Source organism: Aotus nancymaae, unplaced genomic scaffold (assembly GCF_030222135.1).
Source record: "Aotus nancymaae isolate 86718 unplaced genomic scaffold, 86718_ANA_hifiasm-v0.15.2.pri h1tg000073l, whole genome shotgun sequence".
NCBI lineage: Eukaryota > Metazoa > Chordata > Mammalia > Primates > Aotidae > Aotus > Aotus nancymaae.
In genome coordinates, this window is record NW_026988488.1 from 2182976 (window position 1) to 2201564 (window position 18589).

The following is an 18589-nucleotide window of genomic DNA, read 5'->3' on the forward strand; positions in this document are numbered from 1 at the left end:
GTCCACAATAGAACCTTGTTTTATCTTCTGTTTGCAAATGGATAAACTTTATCACTCCATCAAGGGGATTAGTGTTTTTGTCTTAAACCCGAGCTACGGCAGGACAGGCTAAAAGGCCCCCCCATCTGGTCATGATGCCAAAGTCCACAGCAATAGGCAGTGAGACAGTGAGACACATGCTACTTGATCCTCTCTAAGGACAGCTAGCTGGGATTAATAGCTTATAGTCATCTGATGTAATGATGGCAGCTATGCCAAGGCCAAAAGTAATAGGGGTGGGGAGATCTGTACCATAATTTCACATTGCTAATAGCAAATAAGCCCCCCATCCCCAAGCAGGAGGCAGTGCAGACTTGGCTGCTAATCAGTGGTTCATCATTTATTGCAGGGAAGGGGCAGGGGGCACTAAAGGTTTAGCCTGTGTAAAGGATGCATGCTATATATGTGTATGAGTGTGTGTGTTCGTGTGTGTGTGTATCTATATACACTACACACACACACATATATGCCGTGTGTGTGTATAGTGTATATAGATACAATATATATGTGTGTGTGTGTGTGTGTGTGTGTGTGTGTGTGTGTATAATCACTAACTTGGCAACTGGAATAGGCACAAAATTACAGCATCCCAAACCCGGCGTGGGTCACAAGAAGAAACCCCAAAAGCAAAAACTGGAGTGCAGTAGCAGCAGCAGCCTCCCTGGGCAGATGTACTTGAGTTGAACGTGGCCATAGATGGCAGAAGAGGGAAGTGGGAAAACTAAGGTGAAAACTCCTAAGAGTTTTCCTTGGCCCAAAGGATTTTCAAGTTAAACAGCAACCCCCACCCTCCCACCCCTCTGCCCAACCCCTGATCCCCATTCACATGCTCAGGCCCCGTGCCCCCACTCCAGAATTGATAACTACTTGGCTAGGTTTCCATTCATGGCAGTGGAGGAGTAGCTGGTGGCAAGAGAGGCACCTTGCTCAGGACTCTCCTTTGATAGGTCAAGGCTGGAAGGCCCATAGTGAGTGGGCTGAGGCTGGGGATGCTCAGGACGGACCCTGGGCAGCTGAGGAATGCCATGGGTGATGCCCACAGGCTTGGCCTGGGGCAGAGGGCTGGGGCTGAAGCCTCCAGAACTTGAAGAGCAACTGGGCTCATCAACAGGCAGCAGCACATCTCGAGGCCTGGCCCTCACACTCTGGGAGGCCTGTGGCTGGAGGTTATAACAAGGGCCCATGGGCAGGTGTAGGTGTGAGGGACGAGCTAGCTGAGGCCCGGATTCCCCAGGTGCTCTCGACTCTGGCACTGATAGCGACATTGACGTGGTCATAGGAGGTATGCAACAGGTTACCTGCCCATATGGAGACTGGCTGGAAGACCTGTCCAACTGGCTGGGGCTTACCCAGGCAGGGCCTGGCCCCAATGGAAGAGGACAGGGAGCCCAAGCAGGCCAATCGTAGGCCCCTGGGGGTTCAGTATAGAGGGAAAGGGGACTGTCTCGGCCCCATTCCCCTTCTTCCTCCTCTTCATCTTCTTCATCTGAATCTTCCTGCTGGGCCTGAAGTTCATCAGACTCCAAGTAGCCCTGGGCCAAGTGGGAATTGGAGAGCTCCATCTCCAGGGTCTCTGCAGTGTCGAGGGAGCGGCTTCTCCTGTTGAGGGCCATAGCAGCAGGTGGAGGTCGAGGGTGCATGCCAGGAAGTCCCAAGTATCGAGGGAGGCTGCTCACACCCCAGGGCAGGCCTTGGTAGAATCGACTGTGGCAGTTGTTGAAGGCATGTTTGTGATAGTAGCCCAGCTCAAAGGCTTCCAAGGAGGCTGCAAGATCTTCTTCATTGTGGAACTCAGGATTCTCTTCACACTTGCCTTCCCCATCCCGTTCCACATCAGCAATGTCAAAGGTCACCATGGGAGGCAGCTCAGGGAGGTTTTGAGTGAAAGATGAGTCAGAGTCAGAGCTGCAGGACATGCTGGAAAAGAGGTTCCCATTGCTGGTGAACTCTACCAGGGCCTGTGAGAAACTCACAGTGGCATTCCCTTCCTTCTCAACCTCTTCTTCCTCTGGATCTTCAGGGGGTGAATAGGTAGGGTAGGCTCTCCTGGGAGATCCTCCAAAATTTGCTTCTTGCACGTCTGGCTCAAACATGGCATCACTCTGGAAGAGCTGCATCAGGCAAGTACTTTGATCTTTCTTGGAGCAGGTTCCTTCAAAACGCTTCTCCAGAGGACGGAAGTCCCTCCAGTCTGGCTCGCTGCTCGCAGTGGTGGGGAAAGCTGAGGTAATTCCCCGGTGGGAAATCTGTGAGGCCCCTGATACCCCTGCCACCAGGCCCATCACTGATGGGCCTAAGGGCCTCATCTGATACTCTAAGACGGGCTTCTCCTGTCGGATCTGGGCCTCTCGGACTTGAGCCTCTCTAGAACGAGCCTCTCGGGCCTGGACTTCTCGGGTTCTGGCCTCCCTGGCATGACCTTCCCAAGTGTGGGCCTCCCTGGCATAGGCTTCCTTGCCATGAGCCTCTCGAGTATAGGCCTCCCTGGTGTGGGCCTCCCTGGCCTGAGTTTCTCGGGCACGTGCCTCCCGGGCCTCAAGCTGCTCCCGCCGAAGCTCCCAATACAACAACTGTTTCTGGATGGTCACTAGCCGTTCCTCCTCTGTCTCCATTGCCCCAGGTGGCCGGGAGGAAGAAAAGGGCTCAAAGTTCAAGAAGGGGTCAAACATCTCAGAGCTTCGACCATGGAGGTCATAAAGGCAGTCATCCCCAGGTGGAGAGTTCTCAAGACTGTCATCTGGCTCATAGAACTCATATAGGGCATCTCCACTGTAGCTGTCTCGGGGCAGACAATCCCTGCGGACAAGCCCCAGGGTCTCACCTGAATCATCCTCAAATCCAGGTGTAGTGGAGTCATAATAACCTTCATCACTATTGGGGGCAGATTCTTGCTGGTCACTCTGAGGAGTCAGAAGTTCCCCAGGGGATAGGCCAGGATAAGACCTAACTGGGTCAAGGAGCATGCAGCCGTGGTGGCCTGGGGATGTGGTGGGATGGTAACCCAGGTTCATATTGGGCCTTGGATACATCTGGGCAGTTGCCCACAGATATTCTAAGTCATCATCTTCTTCCTCCTCCTTAACCTCCTCTTCTTCCTCCTCTAATTCCACCTCTTCTTCCTCTTCTTCATCCTCCTCATCATCATCTGGCAAGGCCATCTCCTCCCCACCTCCTTGGTAGGTCACTAGGCAGGAACTTCGCTTGGTCCCATCTCGGTTTGCTCTCTGGCCGCCAGATGCCATACTGTCTGTCATACTGTCCATGTCCTGTTCTGCTATAATGTCACCACAACCGGTCAATGAGTCAAAGCTTTTCAGGGATGTCACATCCCCAAACAAGAGGCTCAGCTGGTCACCCACAGGGCCATTGGGTGGGTTTACCTCTCCTGTTACCACCTTCTCCCCTGTTTCTGGGCTATGGGGCTCCTCTACGCTACTGGCTTCAGGGGCAGGCATGGGTTGCACATGTGCTGAGGCACAGGCCTCCATGGGTTTTTCTGGATCTTTACAGGCCACTGTCTCAGTAGCTGGTGGAGAAGGCTCTGGTGTTGGAGAAAATTTTGGCCCAGGGACATCTTGAGGGGTAGCATTTTCCTTTCTAGGGGCTTGGAAGGGCTCCTCAGAGCAGGGCACCCAAGGGGCTGAGCTCACGTGCTCATGAGGCCTGGCTCTGGCCTTCTCAGGCCCCTTGGCTCCTGGCTCACTTTGCTCAGCCCCAGTGACCTTGCTCTTCCGGTGACGGCGAATACTGCTAAAAAAGCCCTTTAGACCTTTCTTTGGCTTGGACATAGAGGGAAACTTCTCAGCCCCAGCTTTCTCTGTGGTTCCAGCCACAGATGTCTTACATCTGGAGCCTGTCTCCAAAGCCCCGTGTGCACTCTGAGAGCTGGGAAATCGGCAGGGTAACTCAGGCAAAGGCAGGGAGAAGCCAGTTCTTTCACTAACAACATCTTCAGGGCCGTGGGCTGCTTCACTCAAGCCATCGTGGGTCTTGCTCTTGCTGAGACCTTTCTTGGAGCTGCCTTTCCCAGAACCTTTGCTCCGTCCCCCTCCAAAGAAACTAGGCAGAGTACAGATACCCTTCTTGCCACCAAAGAGTTTCATGGCAGTTTTCTTCAGCCTACCTGGGCCGGATGAGGATGGCTCTGAAGTTGGTCCTTCTGTTGCTTCAGCTGCCTTGTTCTTGGCTCCTTTTTCTGCCGTTTGTTCATGGGTACTCCCAGAGGCTGCAGCTCCCTTGGCCTGAGCAGCTTCATCCTTTCGGGTCTCCATGATGATGTGGATGACTGAGGTATGCCCAGCTGGAAATGCAGCCGCAGGCTTCCAGGCACTATTACAACATGATCAATCAGGAAGCATCACAGTGGGGTCTGGTGAAGATGGGAGAGACAAAGACAGAGAGACAGATACTAGTGAGCAAGCATTCAGGCTGGGTTTGCTTTCATGGGACATCAGGCTTGAGTGGAATGAGAAATAAAGTAAGGGAGAATCGGGGCAAATCTTAATCTATTCCGTATGTTTGGCTTGCTGGGCCAGCTCCCTCTGGGCCCCAAGGCAGCAAAACTCTACACTGAGCAAGAAGCCTTCACCCCCTGCCATCTTGCTGCGTCCACTCCCTTCAGACCATCCTAAGCTCAGGGGAACACTGGGTAAAGGGACCTGCAGATGTGTGAAAAGCCTAGTGGTGCTATTGGCTGTGGGAGGTATTATCAATTATCAAAGGGGGTAAGGATAGGGAGAGACAAGAAAGGTGAAAGGGATGTTGGCTCTAACATCACAGAATTTTTAGAAAGCATCCGGCAAAACAGTCCATTGAATCCTCACAGAGTTCCACTAGATTCAGGCCTCAGTTTCACATTAGTCTGGGCTCTCACTGACATTTTGTCTGAGACTGAAAAGTGGACCTGCAGTTTCACTTCCTGTCCACAGCTTCCTAAATTGCCTGCAGAACCATGCTCACGCCTTCAGAACCTCAGAATAGGAGCCTCACAGATCCGCAAACTAGGTCTGCAATCTAGGACCTGCTAAGACAACGAAATGGGAGTCTCAAGAAAGGTACTTTCTGGGCTTCAATATTTGCCATCCAAGAGGCCTACCAACATCTTTCCCTCAGAAAGGTGAAATGAGGGTGGATCTAAGCCAGACCCTCTACTGGCTGTCTTGCTGGGAAGGGATTTTAATGTGGTCATCGGTGGAACCCCAAATTCCACTTGAGGACCATGAGGTGGACTGTTCTCCTATACTCTCCTCCTCTGAACATTTTTGTCCCCAAAATGTTAGCTCCCTATCTAGGAAGGGAACTCTTTAAAGGCCCTACATGATTCATATTCCTGGCATGTGAGATAGGTTCCCAATGGCTTTTTAAATAAATAAACCTGATGTAAGCCACACCTTCTGGCCAAGGCTCTCAATTCTCCAAATGCCCAAATGCCAACAGAGATGGAATAAAAACAAGACATAGCCACTACTCACCACAACATACCTCTGCAACTCTGGTCATCGGCTAGCTCAGTGATCAGCCTGCTAAAACCCGATGATCCCTCCCTTGGAAGTCCCTCACCAATGTGTCCCCTCTCTGTAGAGTAGCCACCAGCAGATGGGAGATCTGGGAGGAGAGGGGAGAGGGGAAGGGGAAGGGGATGGGGAGGGAAGGAAGAGGAAGAAAGAGAGATAGGCAAGCAACCTTGGTCCAGGAATAGCTGGCCAGGACACCAGGCCTGTGATGGGTTGCCACAGTAATAAGACTCACACATTCACTTGAAATGGAAGACTGTGGACCAGCACTGAGGGTACAAAGAGGCTGGCAGCTATACTCTAGCCTTGGAGGCCCTAGTTGTGTCTTGCAAACATTAATTTGTGCCTGCTGCCTTGCTTGTCATGACAGTTGAATCACTTGGATCATGTGATCATCCAAGCTTCCATCAAGAACACTCTGCATAACTGAATATTAAGAAAGGAGCAAGATAACAGCTGGTTATCTAGAAAAGAAAAGAGCAGGTGAAAAGAGGAGTTCATTTGAACCTCTCTGTGAAGAGATCTGCATTGCCATTTGCTCAGGTTAGAAATTTTTCTGTGACATATTTTGACATCACACTGGTCCAACTCAGCCCTGCAACTGATAGCCCTACAATAGACAGCGCCCCCTCCCACTTCCAAATACACACACAATCATACCTAAACACACAATTACCCAGTTTTCTGCCCCTGGGTCTGGTGGGAATAGGGGCCCTACCATATCTGAATGCCCCATTTTCCACAGCACATTTTTACCTCAGCCTTAAAATTACTGCTAAGGTCATCATCACAGTGTTGGGGATAGGGGAGTTAGGGCGGCAGTACTGGAATTGTTTGTGAAATTCTATTCCCTTCTGTAATTCAGTGCTGCAGGGCAGGCAAAGAAGGGAGAACTCCCAGCCGTTGCTTCTAGAAAGCTCCTAGGCTAACAGGAGAGTCCTATATGTAACAGTCTGTGAGGAACTGGACCACACAACAGGAAGTGACTGGAAGACAGGAGAGTGAGGTGATCATTACCTGAGCTCTGCCTTCTGTCAGATCAGCAGAGGCAGTAGATTCTCGGTAAGAGCGTGAACCCTATTGCAAACTGCGCATGCAAGGGATCTAGGTTACACTCTCCTTATGAGAACCTAACAAATGCCTGATCATTTGAGATGGAGCAGTTTTAACCCAAGACCATCTACCTCTCTGTCCATGGAAAAATTGTCTTCCACAAAACAGGTCCCTGGTTTCAAAAAGGTTGGGGATCACTGCCTTCAATAATAGCCCCTGTTATTTCTTAAGCTGTTTGGTAGAGTATCATTCTTTACACCTTGTAAACATATTCAGAGATAAATGTGAAAGGCAGAAAGACACTCCTTAAGCTGTGAAAAGCTGCCTTGAGGTGGCATTCAGTCTGGGTCTTGTCAGGGAAGAGGGAGTGGCAATGGCAGTGATTTAGGGGAAGGGGTGCTTGAGACTAGTAAGTATGTCTGGGCCTCAAGGAAAACCTAAGAGCCAAGTGAAAAAGTGTATGGGCCTAGACATCCTTGTGAATCAAAGGCTAACTTGTCCTGCTGGGTTTGGGGCTGGAGTTCCTGGGAACAGAGGGATTAGGCAAATTGAATCACAAAGAAGGCTGCTTTCCAGAACGTTGATGCCCTAGTTGGAGGACCGTCTCTTTGGGCTTTCCCTTTCCCTTGCTCCTATGCTCTGTGGGAGTAGAGGGCAGTCCACCCACCTCTCTCTGTATGGTGCCCTTTCCTGCCACAGGGAACTGCAGTGTGTTGTGGAAGGAGCCATGAACCATAGGGCTGGAGTCCAGGCCATGTCAGCCTCCCATCTGCCAAGGGACCCTGAACAGGCCAATGTAGCCTGCTAAGACTCAGCTACATGTGAGCTATTTTGAGATCAAAACAGCTCCTCTACCTATCCTTCTACCTCCCCACTCCAACTACAGTGGTGTGAGGATTAGATGTGGTAATGGGCTCAAAAAAGCACTTTATAAACTGTGAAGTACAGTGCAAATGAAGAGGATTGTCATTACTCTTATTATTACTCCTTCCAGGTCAGATCTCAGTTTCTTAGGAAGCAACAGACTACGTGTTAAAGACTGCTCATCTGGGAAAACCATTCACTGTGGGAAGCTGAGGGACTAGCCTTGGCTCACGTTAAGGGGGAGACAGGTATGAGGGGATTTTTTTTTTTTTTTGAGACAGAGTCTTGCTCTGTTGCCAGGCACCAGGCTGGAGTGCAGTGGCTTGATCTCGGCTCACTGAAACCTCCGCCTCCCGGGTTCAAGCAATTCTCCTGCCTGAGCCTTCCAAGCAGCTGGGACTACAGGCACGCATCACCATGCCCAGGTAATTTTTGTATTTTTAGTAGATATGGGGTTTCATCATGTTGGCCAGGATGGTCTCGATCTCCTGACCTCGTGATCTGCCCGCCTTGCCCTCCCAAAGTGCTGGGATTACAGGCATGAACCACCACATTTGGCCAATGAGATTTTAAAGAGGTGCATATATCTATACAAACTCCTCTGCTAAGAGAGGTTTGAAAAGCCCTCTGTGTGTGTTGTGGGAGACAGATGAACTAAGCAGGTGTCCCTGGGATGGAGTTTCTCTTCCCCCAGTTCAGGCCCTTCTCCTAACCAAGCCCAGGGTCATCTTTGCTGGCAGGTACCAACCTTAAACTGGTACTCTGTGTTGTCTCTCCCAGAGCCATGTCCCCCCACAGCCATTCACAGTGTCTCTGCCTATGTCACCCAGAACACTGAAAAGGAAGGTGGCAGGGTCATCCATAGCTGGTAGCTCCTTAGCCTAGCCCCACCTAGCTACCTCTGCCCCAGGCCTCTTCTCCATACTTTGCTACTCAACCTGGTGCCAAAGCTATCCTTCCTCAATAGGTTATGCAGCCTTTACTTAGGACCACAAGAGTTCACCAGGAGAGTGTGGTGGGGCAGAAAGCAAAGGAGACAGCAAAGGACAGACTCTACAGATCCGCCAGGCTGGCGTTGGCTTTCCCTGGGGGTCCTGCCAAGAAAGTGGCACTTGCAAATACAGGGCACCAAAACCCTCATGTTTCTCAACCAATGTGGCTGAGTTTCAGGTGGGCTAGGGGTTAAGAGAACCCTCCCAAGCCACTCTGCAGTCCCTTGCAGGGGCTGCCTGTTGTAGCTGCTGCTATCATGACAGAAAGCAGGCTGTGGTAGAAGTTGCTGGGGCCATTCTACCTCCCTCAGGCCATTCTGAGGCCAGTAGAAGCCTGGCTACAAAGGAAGAGCTTCTTCCTTCTCCTCTCCACTTAAAACATAGGCAGGAGGCCAACCACATACCTGCCCTAGAGACCCTTCTCAAGGAGAAGGGATAGCTGCAACATGAGCCTTACTCCAAATCTGCTTCCTGGGGCCAGCTTGGCCAACTAAGATAGGGTTGAATTGGGGGAAGAAAGAGAAGCATGTGGATTTATGCAGTAGTTCCAGAGGCATGGCCTTGACCAGCTATAGTTCCTCAGGCCTGTTCTAAGCAGTCTTCCTGGAGGCAAGCCCACTTCAGGTCCACCTGCCCTTCTGTATGCTGGGGAGGGTTGGTTATGGAAAAAATGGTGAGGATGGCCCTCCAAAGAGCTGGCCAGTTCTGTGCTGGCATCAACTCTGCCCAGCTAGGGGAAATCCAGCAAGTTTTTTCACGTTTATGCCTCAGTTTCCTTAACTGTTAAATGAGGCTATTGAGAGTGCCTACCTCTTAAGGCTATTATTGTAAGAAGTAAAACCAATGCACATAATGTACCAAATCAAGTGCATTACATAGCAAAAGCTCAAAACATTATAGTAACTAACTTTTATTCATATTTTATTCAAACTATGGTAGGACAATTCCTAGAAGTAAAATCATCTCAGTCAGGGTTGAGTAGGGTGCTCCCTAGGGCTCTGTGGGTAAGGCATCAAACCTCCTTGAGGCTCAGTTTCCCCAAATGGCAAATGATAAATAAGGGTAACTGTGTGGTCATGTCTTAGGAGACTTTACTTGCTTATTCAGCCAACTTTTGATATTCAGGGACCTAAAAGAGTCAGCAACTGGCTAGCAGCCAAGAATTACCTGGGACTTTCAACTAGCCAGGTTCTGTAGCCCAGGTCAAACTCAGCTAAAAGTACCAACATCAAAAGAAATGCAAACCAACAATATCCTCAGGGTATTTACCGCTTTACAAAGCACTCCCCACTCCCACACCCCCCATTTGCCTCCTCAGTCACCCATTAATCAGGCCTGGTGGGGGATGGTAATTCCTTGTCACAGAGAAGGAAATGGTGCCTAGACTTGAGAGAAGACTTGTCCAAGGTCACATAGTGTAATGGTGACAAAGCCACACTAGCTCCCAGGACTGTTGAGTCTCAGTTTCATGCCACTCTGCTGTATTGTGCAGGCCACAAATCAAAGGAGGAAGACTGAGCAACAGAACTGCAAAGGTTCCCCTCATATCAGTAAGAACTATAATCTCCCACTCCCATCCCACCTCTGTTCCAGTCCAGCTAAGCCTTCTTTGCAGCATTTCCAGTCCTCACTGGTTGCCACCGTTCGGACCCTATGAAGCACATTCCAGAAAGCCTGCTGACAACAGAATGTAGGGGCCAACAACCCAGTCTGTGGTTGCTCTCCTCACCAGCAACCCCACCACCACTCCTCTCAAACTACAGGACATGTCACTCTACTCCCCTTTTCCTAAAGAGATAGGTTTGAGTGGCCCAAAAACCAGAAACCTGCCAACATGGACAAAGATGCAGAATTTGAGCTATTTAAAGAGAATGACTTATCAGATGATCTAGCACTTGAATGATCTATTTCTAAAACCCATAGCCAAGTACTATTTGCTCAGGGCCTGAAGGAAGGCTTGCTTGGCTTGGTATCCTCTGACGGAGCTGCAGAGGCAGCTGGCAGAGCTCCCTCAGCTACACCTGCAACCACTCCTCCTCTAATTTCCAGCCTTCCTGCTGAGGGGTACCTCCTGCCCTGGGGCATCTCACCAACTTGAGATGCAGCAAGACCCCAAACTGGGACTTCTCTCCTCTGCCCCTATTCCCCCACCAGCCCCCTCAACTGACTTGTTCACATACTGAGCTTCATGTAATTCATTCATCTCTCTCAAATGTACCCTCCTTCATCTTACAGTCACTACATCTAGCACATAGCAGGAGCTCAAACAACACTGATTCAACTGAATTCTAACTCAGCTAAAGTTTCTTGGCCCAGAACTGGAATGCCAGCCTCACCTTCTATTGGCTGTGTGGTTTGAGAAAGTGGCCTAACCTCTCTGAAACTCAAATGCCTTATCTGTAAAATGAAGAAAATGCTATTTATCATGCAAGATTGTGGTAAGAATTAGAGATGACCAATGTAAAAGCAAACTGATAACTAGACACTAAGTGGATATTCAATAAAGGGCTCTCATAATGAGGCCACTTGCAGGCACCTTTTCCTCTCCATCACCTCAACTGCACCCCACATTCTCCAAAGTTGACACAAGCCTCTTAGCTGAGCTCCCTCTAGTCCCTCCCTGCTGCAAACCCCCTGGCTCCCCTCTTCAATCTTATCCATCCTGTACACTGTTGCCAGATTCATTTTCTTACAACCCTTATTTCAGCACATCACTCCTCCATTTACCAAATTATTCTGCATTGCCTGTAGGATAAGGGCCAAACTTCTATGTCTGATGTTCATGGCTTGCTCTCCCTGAGTGCCCCTTTCAAGTTTCTCAGCTCCATTTCTCTGCCTCTTGGCCCCAGCCCCAAATATACAGGGGCTTGCCCAGTCTGGAAGATGTGGTCATCCACATACCACCTCTCGCTAGAAATGGGCTTTCCTGGCGAGTCTTCTTAGTGCCCCAGGTTTCTCCTCAAGCTCTTGAGGTCCCCTTCCTGCCCAGCTTCCCTTGAATGACAGGGGCTCTTTCTTACCATTCCCATCCCAGGCTCCCAAACTTTCTTAGAGAGAGGTGTATCTGAGGTGGGTACCATGCTTGCCTGCATAGGCTTCCACTAAGTCAGTACTAGACCAGCTAGAGAGTGAGATCAGACATGCACCAACTCTTCCCCACCCTCTGTTCAAATGAAGAACAGGAGAGGAGCTAACTCCAGGGAAACAGATGTGACAGAGCAGCTGAGGAAACCCTACAGAGGAGCAGCTGGGCCAAGTGAACAATGGAGGCCTCTGACTTTCCTATGTGTCCACTCCCCTCTACTAACCATGCCCTGTGGGAAAGGCCAAGTGAGGAAACTGAGGCTTGGGAGGGGACTAGGAGAATGTGATTTGAGGAAGAACTCGATTTGAATTGGGGACCAGGAGCTTTGGACTTCTGTGTAAACTTGAGCAAATCCTTTCCCTGTTTTGGACCTGTTTCTTCATCTAGAAATGGGAGATTGGACCACGGAGTCTGCTTGCTCCAGGTTGCCCTGAAAGGCTGGGGGAGGAGTGATCCTGTGCCCAGTTTTCTACTGGCTGCTGAGTCAGGAGGCATAGCAAGGAACACCAGATTGGCTGTGTGGGGTCCTAGGTCTTACTGGTAGACCTGTTATCTAGCTGGTGGGACCTAGTTCACCACTTCAGGACAGAGGTGCACTGTAGTCCAGCTCACTCCTTGCACTACCTCTCAACGTTTTGCTCTTTCAAAATGCACTGGGCCTGGCCTGTGAATATTTCCAATATATCCAGAAAGGAGGGGGCCCAGAACTGGTCATGCCATTCCTCACTCCCCTGAAAAGAGCCACAGCCCCCGGCAAGGAGGGCCAAGCAGATGGAGAGGAAGGGTTAAGGCATGCTGACTGGGGATGGAAGGTTAGTATCCATATCTGCTTGGAAGCCCAGCAGGGGGAAAAAAACGTAGGAGATGAAAGCAATGAAAGCTCTATGATGAAAAAAAAATGCAGATCAAAGGGTCACAAAGGCCCCTGCAGCAGCAGTGTGCCTGCCTATGACCACACCATGCCCCTCAGGCCATTTTCTCCATTGTTCATATTTTCCCCTAATTCCAAAAGGGTGGAGGGAGCAAAGTACTCTTAATAGGCTGGCACCTGTACTTCTGTAGTGGTCCTGGCTTCCCTGCCTGCCTTTGCTAGAAATACACTTACACATGCACAGGTTTGGAAAATAAGACAAAGCAGTGGAGATGGAAGACTGAGATTATTTAATTCAGAGAACAGAAGTTGGGGGTGGAGAGAGAGTTTAATGTCTATGAAATCTCTATTGGATTATTAAGCAGAAGAGCAATGGTGGCCAGCTGCTCTCAGCTCCTTCCCCCAACACACACACATACACACAAACACACATGCAAGGTTTAACTACAGCATGAAAGGCTCAGAATAGCCCTGAGAATGAACTGGACAATGAGGCAGGTGACCCAGGAATGAGTGACGCAGAAAGGCTATGAAATATTGCCACGGGGGCTTAAGCCTTTATCACCCACTGCATCTGCCCAGACAGGATTCAGGCAGGGAAACTGAAATAACATTGGACATTAGCTCTTCTAGCCTCAGATAGCCTATCTGTTAAGCAAGAGGGGCTGGAAACCCCTTCTCCCTCTTGGTTCCACCTGCCAGGCTTGCTGCTGTTTCCTAGTGGAGCAGGGTTGTTTCTCCTATACACACTATCCAAGAGTGGAGATGTAACAGTTCTTGAGAAATTTTGTTTTTTGAGACAGGGTCTTGCTCTGCTGCCTAGGCTGGAGTGCAGTGGCATGAATATGGCTCACTGCAGCCTTGATGTCACAGGCCCAAGAGATCCTTCTGCCTCAGCCTTCTGAGTAACTGGGACTAAAGATGCACACCACCACCACTCCAGGCTAATTTTTTGTATTTTTCATAGAGATGAGGTTTCACCATGTTGCCCAGGCTGGTTTTGAACTCCTGGGGTCAAGTGATCCACCTGGCTAGGCCTCTCAAAGTGCTGGAATTGCAGGTGTGAGCCACTATGCTTGAGGAATTTTTTTAAACTTTTATTTATTATTTTTTTAATTGCATTTTAGGCTTTGGGGTACATGTGAAGAACATGCAATATTGTTGCATAGGTACACACATGGCAGTGTGATTTGCTGCCTTCTTCCCCTTCACCTATATCTGGCATTTCTCCCCATGCTATCTCGCCCCAACACCTCCACTATACTAGGAGGGGATCGTTAGACTGCCAAATTCTTCTACTTCCTCTCCTTCTGAAATGTTTAGTCCCAGCAAAGCTGCAGACCAAGACCAAGAGGCAAAAGAGACATGAAATGACAGAGAGGTTCCCCTTATGAAGCTCCCAAGTTAACTCAGTCCCCCTTTCCTCTTAGGGAATGAGGGAGGTAAGATGAGCGTGATGGTTAATGAGATCTGCATTGATTCCTGTACAGCGGCCCTTTCCACTGGACACAGTAGAAAGGCCGCTGTACGGGAAGCAGCAGTCTATCCCTAAATAGCTGTGTGACCTTAAGCAAGCCCCTGTTGCTTTCCAAGGCTCAGGATTCCCATCTGTAAGCACAGGGGTTCAATCTGGTGCTAACCCAAGGACCAACAAAAGCCCGTCAGCAGAGGCCTGGGGAACACTTCTCAGCCCCAACCATGTTGGTATTTATGCCCAGCTTCCTACTTCTTCCTGCCTTTTTCCCTGCAATTCCAAAAGGAGGCTGACATACTAAAACTTTCCTTTGGAGGTAGCCTGCCCACAGCTCTATTTCCAGATTCAAAGGTGGCCTCTTACCTGCCTGACTTTGCAGCATGCTTCTGATCCCTTTCTAAGACCCCATTCTAAATCTCATTCAAAAAGTTTGTGTTTATTACAGCATATTTATATAAAAAAATACCAACTCCCTGACAAGTCCCTACTCTTTGATGCCCCCTTCCCCTAAAAGGATCAGATTCCCTTTCCACAGCCTGGCATCTGGGAAACCCCACCACTGAGCCTCAACCTCTTCTCTACCTCTGAGCCACACCATCTAAACCAGAATAGATCATCCCCCTCACCCTGCCTGTCAACCACTCTCTCCCCTCCCATTCCTAGGTCTGCTTACCCTTTGCCTACCAAGCACCTCTACTTTCTGGCAGCTTCCAAGGATGATCCCCCTGCTCATACAGATCTTTCATCTCTCTCCCCGGAGTTTGCCTCTAGGTTCATGAATCAGCAACCAAAGATATGCATAGTCTGGGGTCTGAGCATTCCAAATCCTGAGCCTGTTGTTGGGGGAGGATATATCCTAATTTTTTTTGCTTGTAATTGCAATCATCCCCCTTCTAATCCGTCCTCATTAGGCACAGTCAATACATATCTCAGCTTTGAGTGCCATTTCTCTAGTCACGTTCATATGAATCAGGATAAGCACAAGTTGGAAAGGTAAAGGTCTTCTCGAAAACTCTACAAAGAAAGCAAGTCCTTCTGGAACAATCATTACACTTGGCTTTGAGAGGCTTGTGGCTGAGGTCCAGGTTTTATTTACTCCTCCAAAGGGTTCTGAGAGAACCCAGACATCCATGATATCAGAGAGACAAAACAGAGGCAGGCCAACTTAATTATAGTCTGCCTCCTATTATAATTTAAGCCTGAATATGCCCAGGAGAAGTAGGCAGCCCTGGAGGAGTTCCGAGAAGAAAGAAGTCAACATGGGTGGGCAAGACCCAGGCAGAAAAGGCACCAAGGAAAAGGTAGGCCGAGAACCGGGGTCTGAGAAGGAAGATTTGGACAGGTGTAGGCTGAGTGGGTTTGAGCGTGGGCAAGGGAGTTACAAAGAGCACGTACGTTAGGTGCCTGTTGGCCTGAGACAAGGCAGAGGGCAGGTCCAGCCCTGGGATGGAGATGCCCAGCTGCAAGTAGAGGTTTGAGTTGGGGCCTAATCAAGGTGGGAGGGGGTGACTGTAGTGTGATATCTGTGGTCCTGGCTCCTGTCATAAAGGTCCATATCTAGCCTTCCCCCAAGTGAGGGATTTACTGGGTCTCATTGCCCCTCCTCAAAGATGCCAAAGCTTTGCCTGGGCCCTGCAGCCCACAGGGCTCTCCAAACCAGAGGTTAATCAAAGGTCCAAGAAGAGCCTACCAAGCCCCTCAGTTGCTTCCTCTGTCCTATTCCTCAGAAAAGCCTAAGAGCTCACTGCCAGAGGTGCACTGTGATGCAGTAACTGTACAGTGGTTGAGGCTGAATGAGGGGAGCCGCACTGGGGGAGGGGGCTCTGCTTGAATCCCAGTGGGGCAGGCAGTCCAACAGTGCAGTGCCCTGCCCTCCACCTTGCCCATGCCGCTGCAGCAGGCAGGCAGAGCCGCAGAGGGAGGTGTTTGTGTGCGGAACAAGGCTCGCCTTGACCCCACGACCCATGCCAAGGGGAGCGTGGCCAAACAGAAACCAGCTCTGCGGGACCAATCCAGCTGCCACCTAGGTGCTTGGGCTGTGACGCATGTGGCCGGCGCAGCCCCTCACCACTGGGGGAGCCCAAGCAAAGTCCAGCGTTCGGGCGGTCACCAGTGTCAGAAGTGTCTCCAGCAGACAATGACAGCGGCCTGGCGGGCTGGGTATGTTAAGTAACTGCGAAGTTGGAGGGTTTGGCCACCTCGCTAGCTCTCTTGTACACACAGAGATGGTATGATGCGTTTCATACTACAATGACGGCCCCTTCGGCCTCTGGCAAGGCAATGCCCCCCAAACACCGTGTCCATCGCTATTTTTAAACGGGAGGCTGCAGAGAAAAACGCGGCCAGTATCCTCCAAGGGAAAAGGAGGTGAGGCGAGGAGGGAGACAAAGCGGCCTTGCAGCTCTAACTCAAGGACTAGCTTGCGCCGCTGCTCTAACCCAAGGACCAGCAAGAGCCCGGCTGCCAGCCAGCCTGCCCGACCGCGGGGGCGGGCGCCAGATGCGCCTGGAGGCCCAGGAGGAGGGGCGCGGCTAGTTGGGGCCGCAAGGCCAAGGTTCTGAAGGGAAATGTGCAACTGAGCTCAGCCCACAGGCCTAACTGAACTCCTCTGGGGAGGGGGCAGTCTGTGGATGTCCTAATCTACGCCAAAGCCGGTCTCTGTCGGGCCCAAGCCAGCACGCCAGCTTGAGTCCGCAGAAAGGAGGGACAGGCTGGAGATGCACAGGGGAGGGGAGGGGAGGGGCGGCAGCCAGGCAGCCGGGGTGAGCAGTACCCGTGTAACACAGCTGTTCCAGCAAATGTGCTACAACAAAGCTGCGGAGCTCCCGGCCTACAAATGCACGGCTTGGGGTGCTGGCTGGAGGCGCCCTTCCCGGGACTGTGAGGCAGCACGTGCGGGCCCATCTCCGCCTTCCCTGAGAGCTGGGAGGGATGGCCCAGGCTAGCCTGCCTGCCTATCCGCCCTCCCCCACCCCCTCCCCTCAGCCGTGGTCACTTGTGCCCAGGGGACTCACGGCCGCTCGGCCTCTCACCCGACAGTCCGCAAAGCGGGTTCCAAAGGAGAGGGGCGAGAGACCGGGACTCCGACCCGCCCAGTCCTCAGTGAACTCCTCCAGTCCATAGGAGCAGAGCACGCGGGAATGCACCCGACCGCGGGCAGGCGGAGGCTCCTGGCTGTGCGCAACGCTTACCCGGCCCGGTCAGGTTCCCAGCCCGGTTATTGTCCGCTGCGCCGCCCTGGGCCGGGCTGCAGCCTCGGCTGCCGCGGCTGAGAGCGCCGCCACCGCAGCTGCTGCCGCTACCGCCGCGGCTCCAGTCACCTCCTGCACTGACTCCCCTTCCCCAGGCTTTGGGTAGCTCCCCCATACCCCCTCCCCCCCGTACTCCATGGCCACCGGGTGGGGCATCTGCGTCCTGATTGGCAGGGGCATGACCCAATCACTATGGTGAGAAGGCGTGCCCGGCCCGCCCACTATTTTCCTTGGTGCGTTTCTCTTTAAATGCAAATAAGTGCGGGCGTGGTGTTGGCAGGGGGCGGAGAGGGTGCGGAACCCCTGGCTGGGGCTCCCCTCTCCTGCCCCCACGCCGGGCGGGTAGTGGCGTGGCTGCACCGTGGCCTCAAGGAGCCCATCCTGCCCGGATGGGGTTCACCGGATCCCTGGAACTCGGTTTCGGTTTTCACGCACTCCCATTTCCGTGGCTGCTGTGCATTCGCTCTACTGTGCCCTGGCCGCCACCAGGCAGTTTATTCCTCAACTAGAGGCCGGCGGGGAGTAACGAGGCAGGGACGTTGAGGAACTTGGGGAGACTGCAGAACCTCTTAGCACCTCGGCCTGCCCATCCTTAGTCGTAGAGACAAGGCCCTGCGGATCGTGCCCCAGGCCACCCGGAGGAGGGACTCACCTGCCAGGAAAGTCAGCTGCAGCGCCTGCGCCCCAACTTCGTCCTCCTCTCTGGCACACCAGGGCCCTTAGAGACCATAAAGGCCAACTTCCACCCGTTACCGACGTATTGCCCCGACTCTGCTGCCCAGAGTAGGGAAAGCCCCTCCCCACAGTTACCCAGCCTGCCGGCGACACGGGCCAATTTGGAATCCAGAGCCCCGGGCTCCCCTTCCAGGATCGCTTTCACTTTTCTTCTCTGAGATGATACCTGTTTCCATAGTTTAACCCTCACCCAAATTTCCCATCTTCTATGGAATGTGGAGGGAATCTCCAAGGTCTCCAGAGTCCCCCTTCCCCCAATCCTTTGTGAGCCTTGCTTTGTGCAGGCCTTTTTCCCTGAAAAGTCTAAATATTAAGAGGAAAATCTTGTCTAGGTCCAAACCGGAGGTCATCCTGAGGACAAAGTGAGGAGGCCTTGTCTGCTACTGTGTGCGGGATGTGGCAGGGAGCCAGTCAAACTTGGGTCTCTAACCTAAGGACATTAAGTGGCATTAGTGGCTGCCAGGGCCAGGTGAGCTGAGGCAACAAAGAATGTAGTTCTACCACTAGTTCAAGAATATCCAGAAGGCCCAGCCCTAAAACTGTGTGTGTCTAAAAAGGGAGGTGGGGGGATTAAAGTTAAGGATAGGGAGAAGGATTAGAGAACAATGTGTGCTATTTTTGCATTGCAGGAGTGTTCTCTGCTGCTTCTGAGTCCTGACAGTCTTGAAAAGATCCAGCTGCTGAACTGGTAAGAGGTGGACTGCTGCCTCTG

General features: G+C 51.5%; 1 protein-coding gene across 3 annotated transcripts; it reads right to left on the reverse strand.

Annotated features, from left to right (window-relative positions):
- Nucleotides 1-878: 878 nt before the first annotated feature.
- AMER1 (APC membrane recruitment protein 1) lies at nucleotides 879-17923 on the reverse strand. 3 transcript variants are annotated; one of them, XM_012460878.2, is made up of 2 exons: nucleotides 17795-17923; nucleotides 879-4408 (listed from the first exon to the last, which is right to left on the reverse strand). In XM_012460878.2, the coding sequence occupies exon 2, from the start codon at nucleotides 4308-4310 to the stop codon at nucleotides 903-905; it is 3408 nt and encodes a 1135-aa protein (XP_012316301.2). In that variant the 5' UTR covers nucleotides 4311-4408; nucleotides 17795-17923; the 3' UTR covers nucleotides 879-902. The 3 variants fall into 3 exon arrangements, with proteins under 3 accessions (XP_012316301.2, XP_012316299.2, XP_012316300.2); XM_012460876.2 differs by lacking the exon at nucleotides 17795-17923 and adding an exon at nucleotides 17083-17138; XM_012460877.2 differs by lacking the exon at nucleotides 17795-17923 and adding an exon at nucleotides 16924-17000.
- Nucleotides 17924-18589: the final 666 nt, after the last annotated feature.

Bases quoted from the DNA above. Each gene is read 5' to 3' on its own strand.
- AMER1 (XM_012460878.2), bottom strand. From the start codon at position 4,310: ATGGAGACCCGAAAGGATGAAGCTGCTCAGGCCAAGGGAGCTGCAGCC.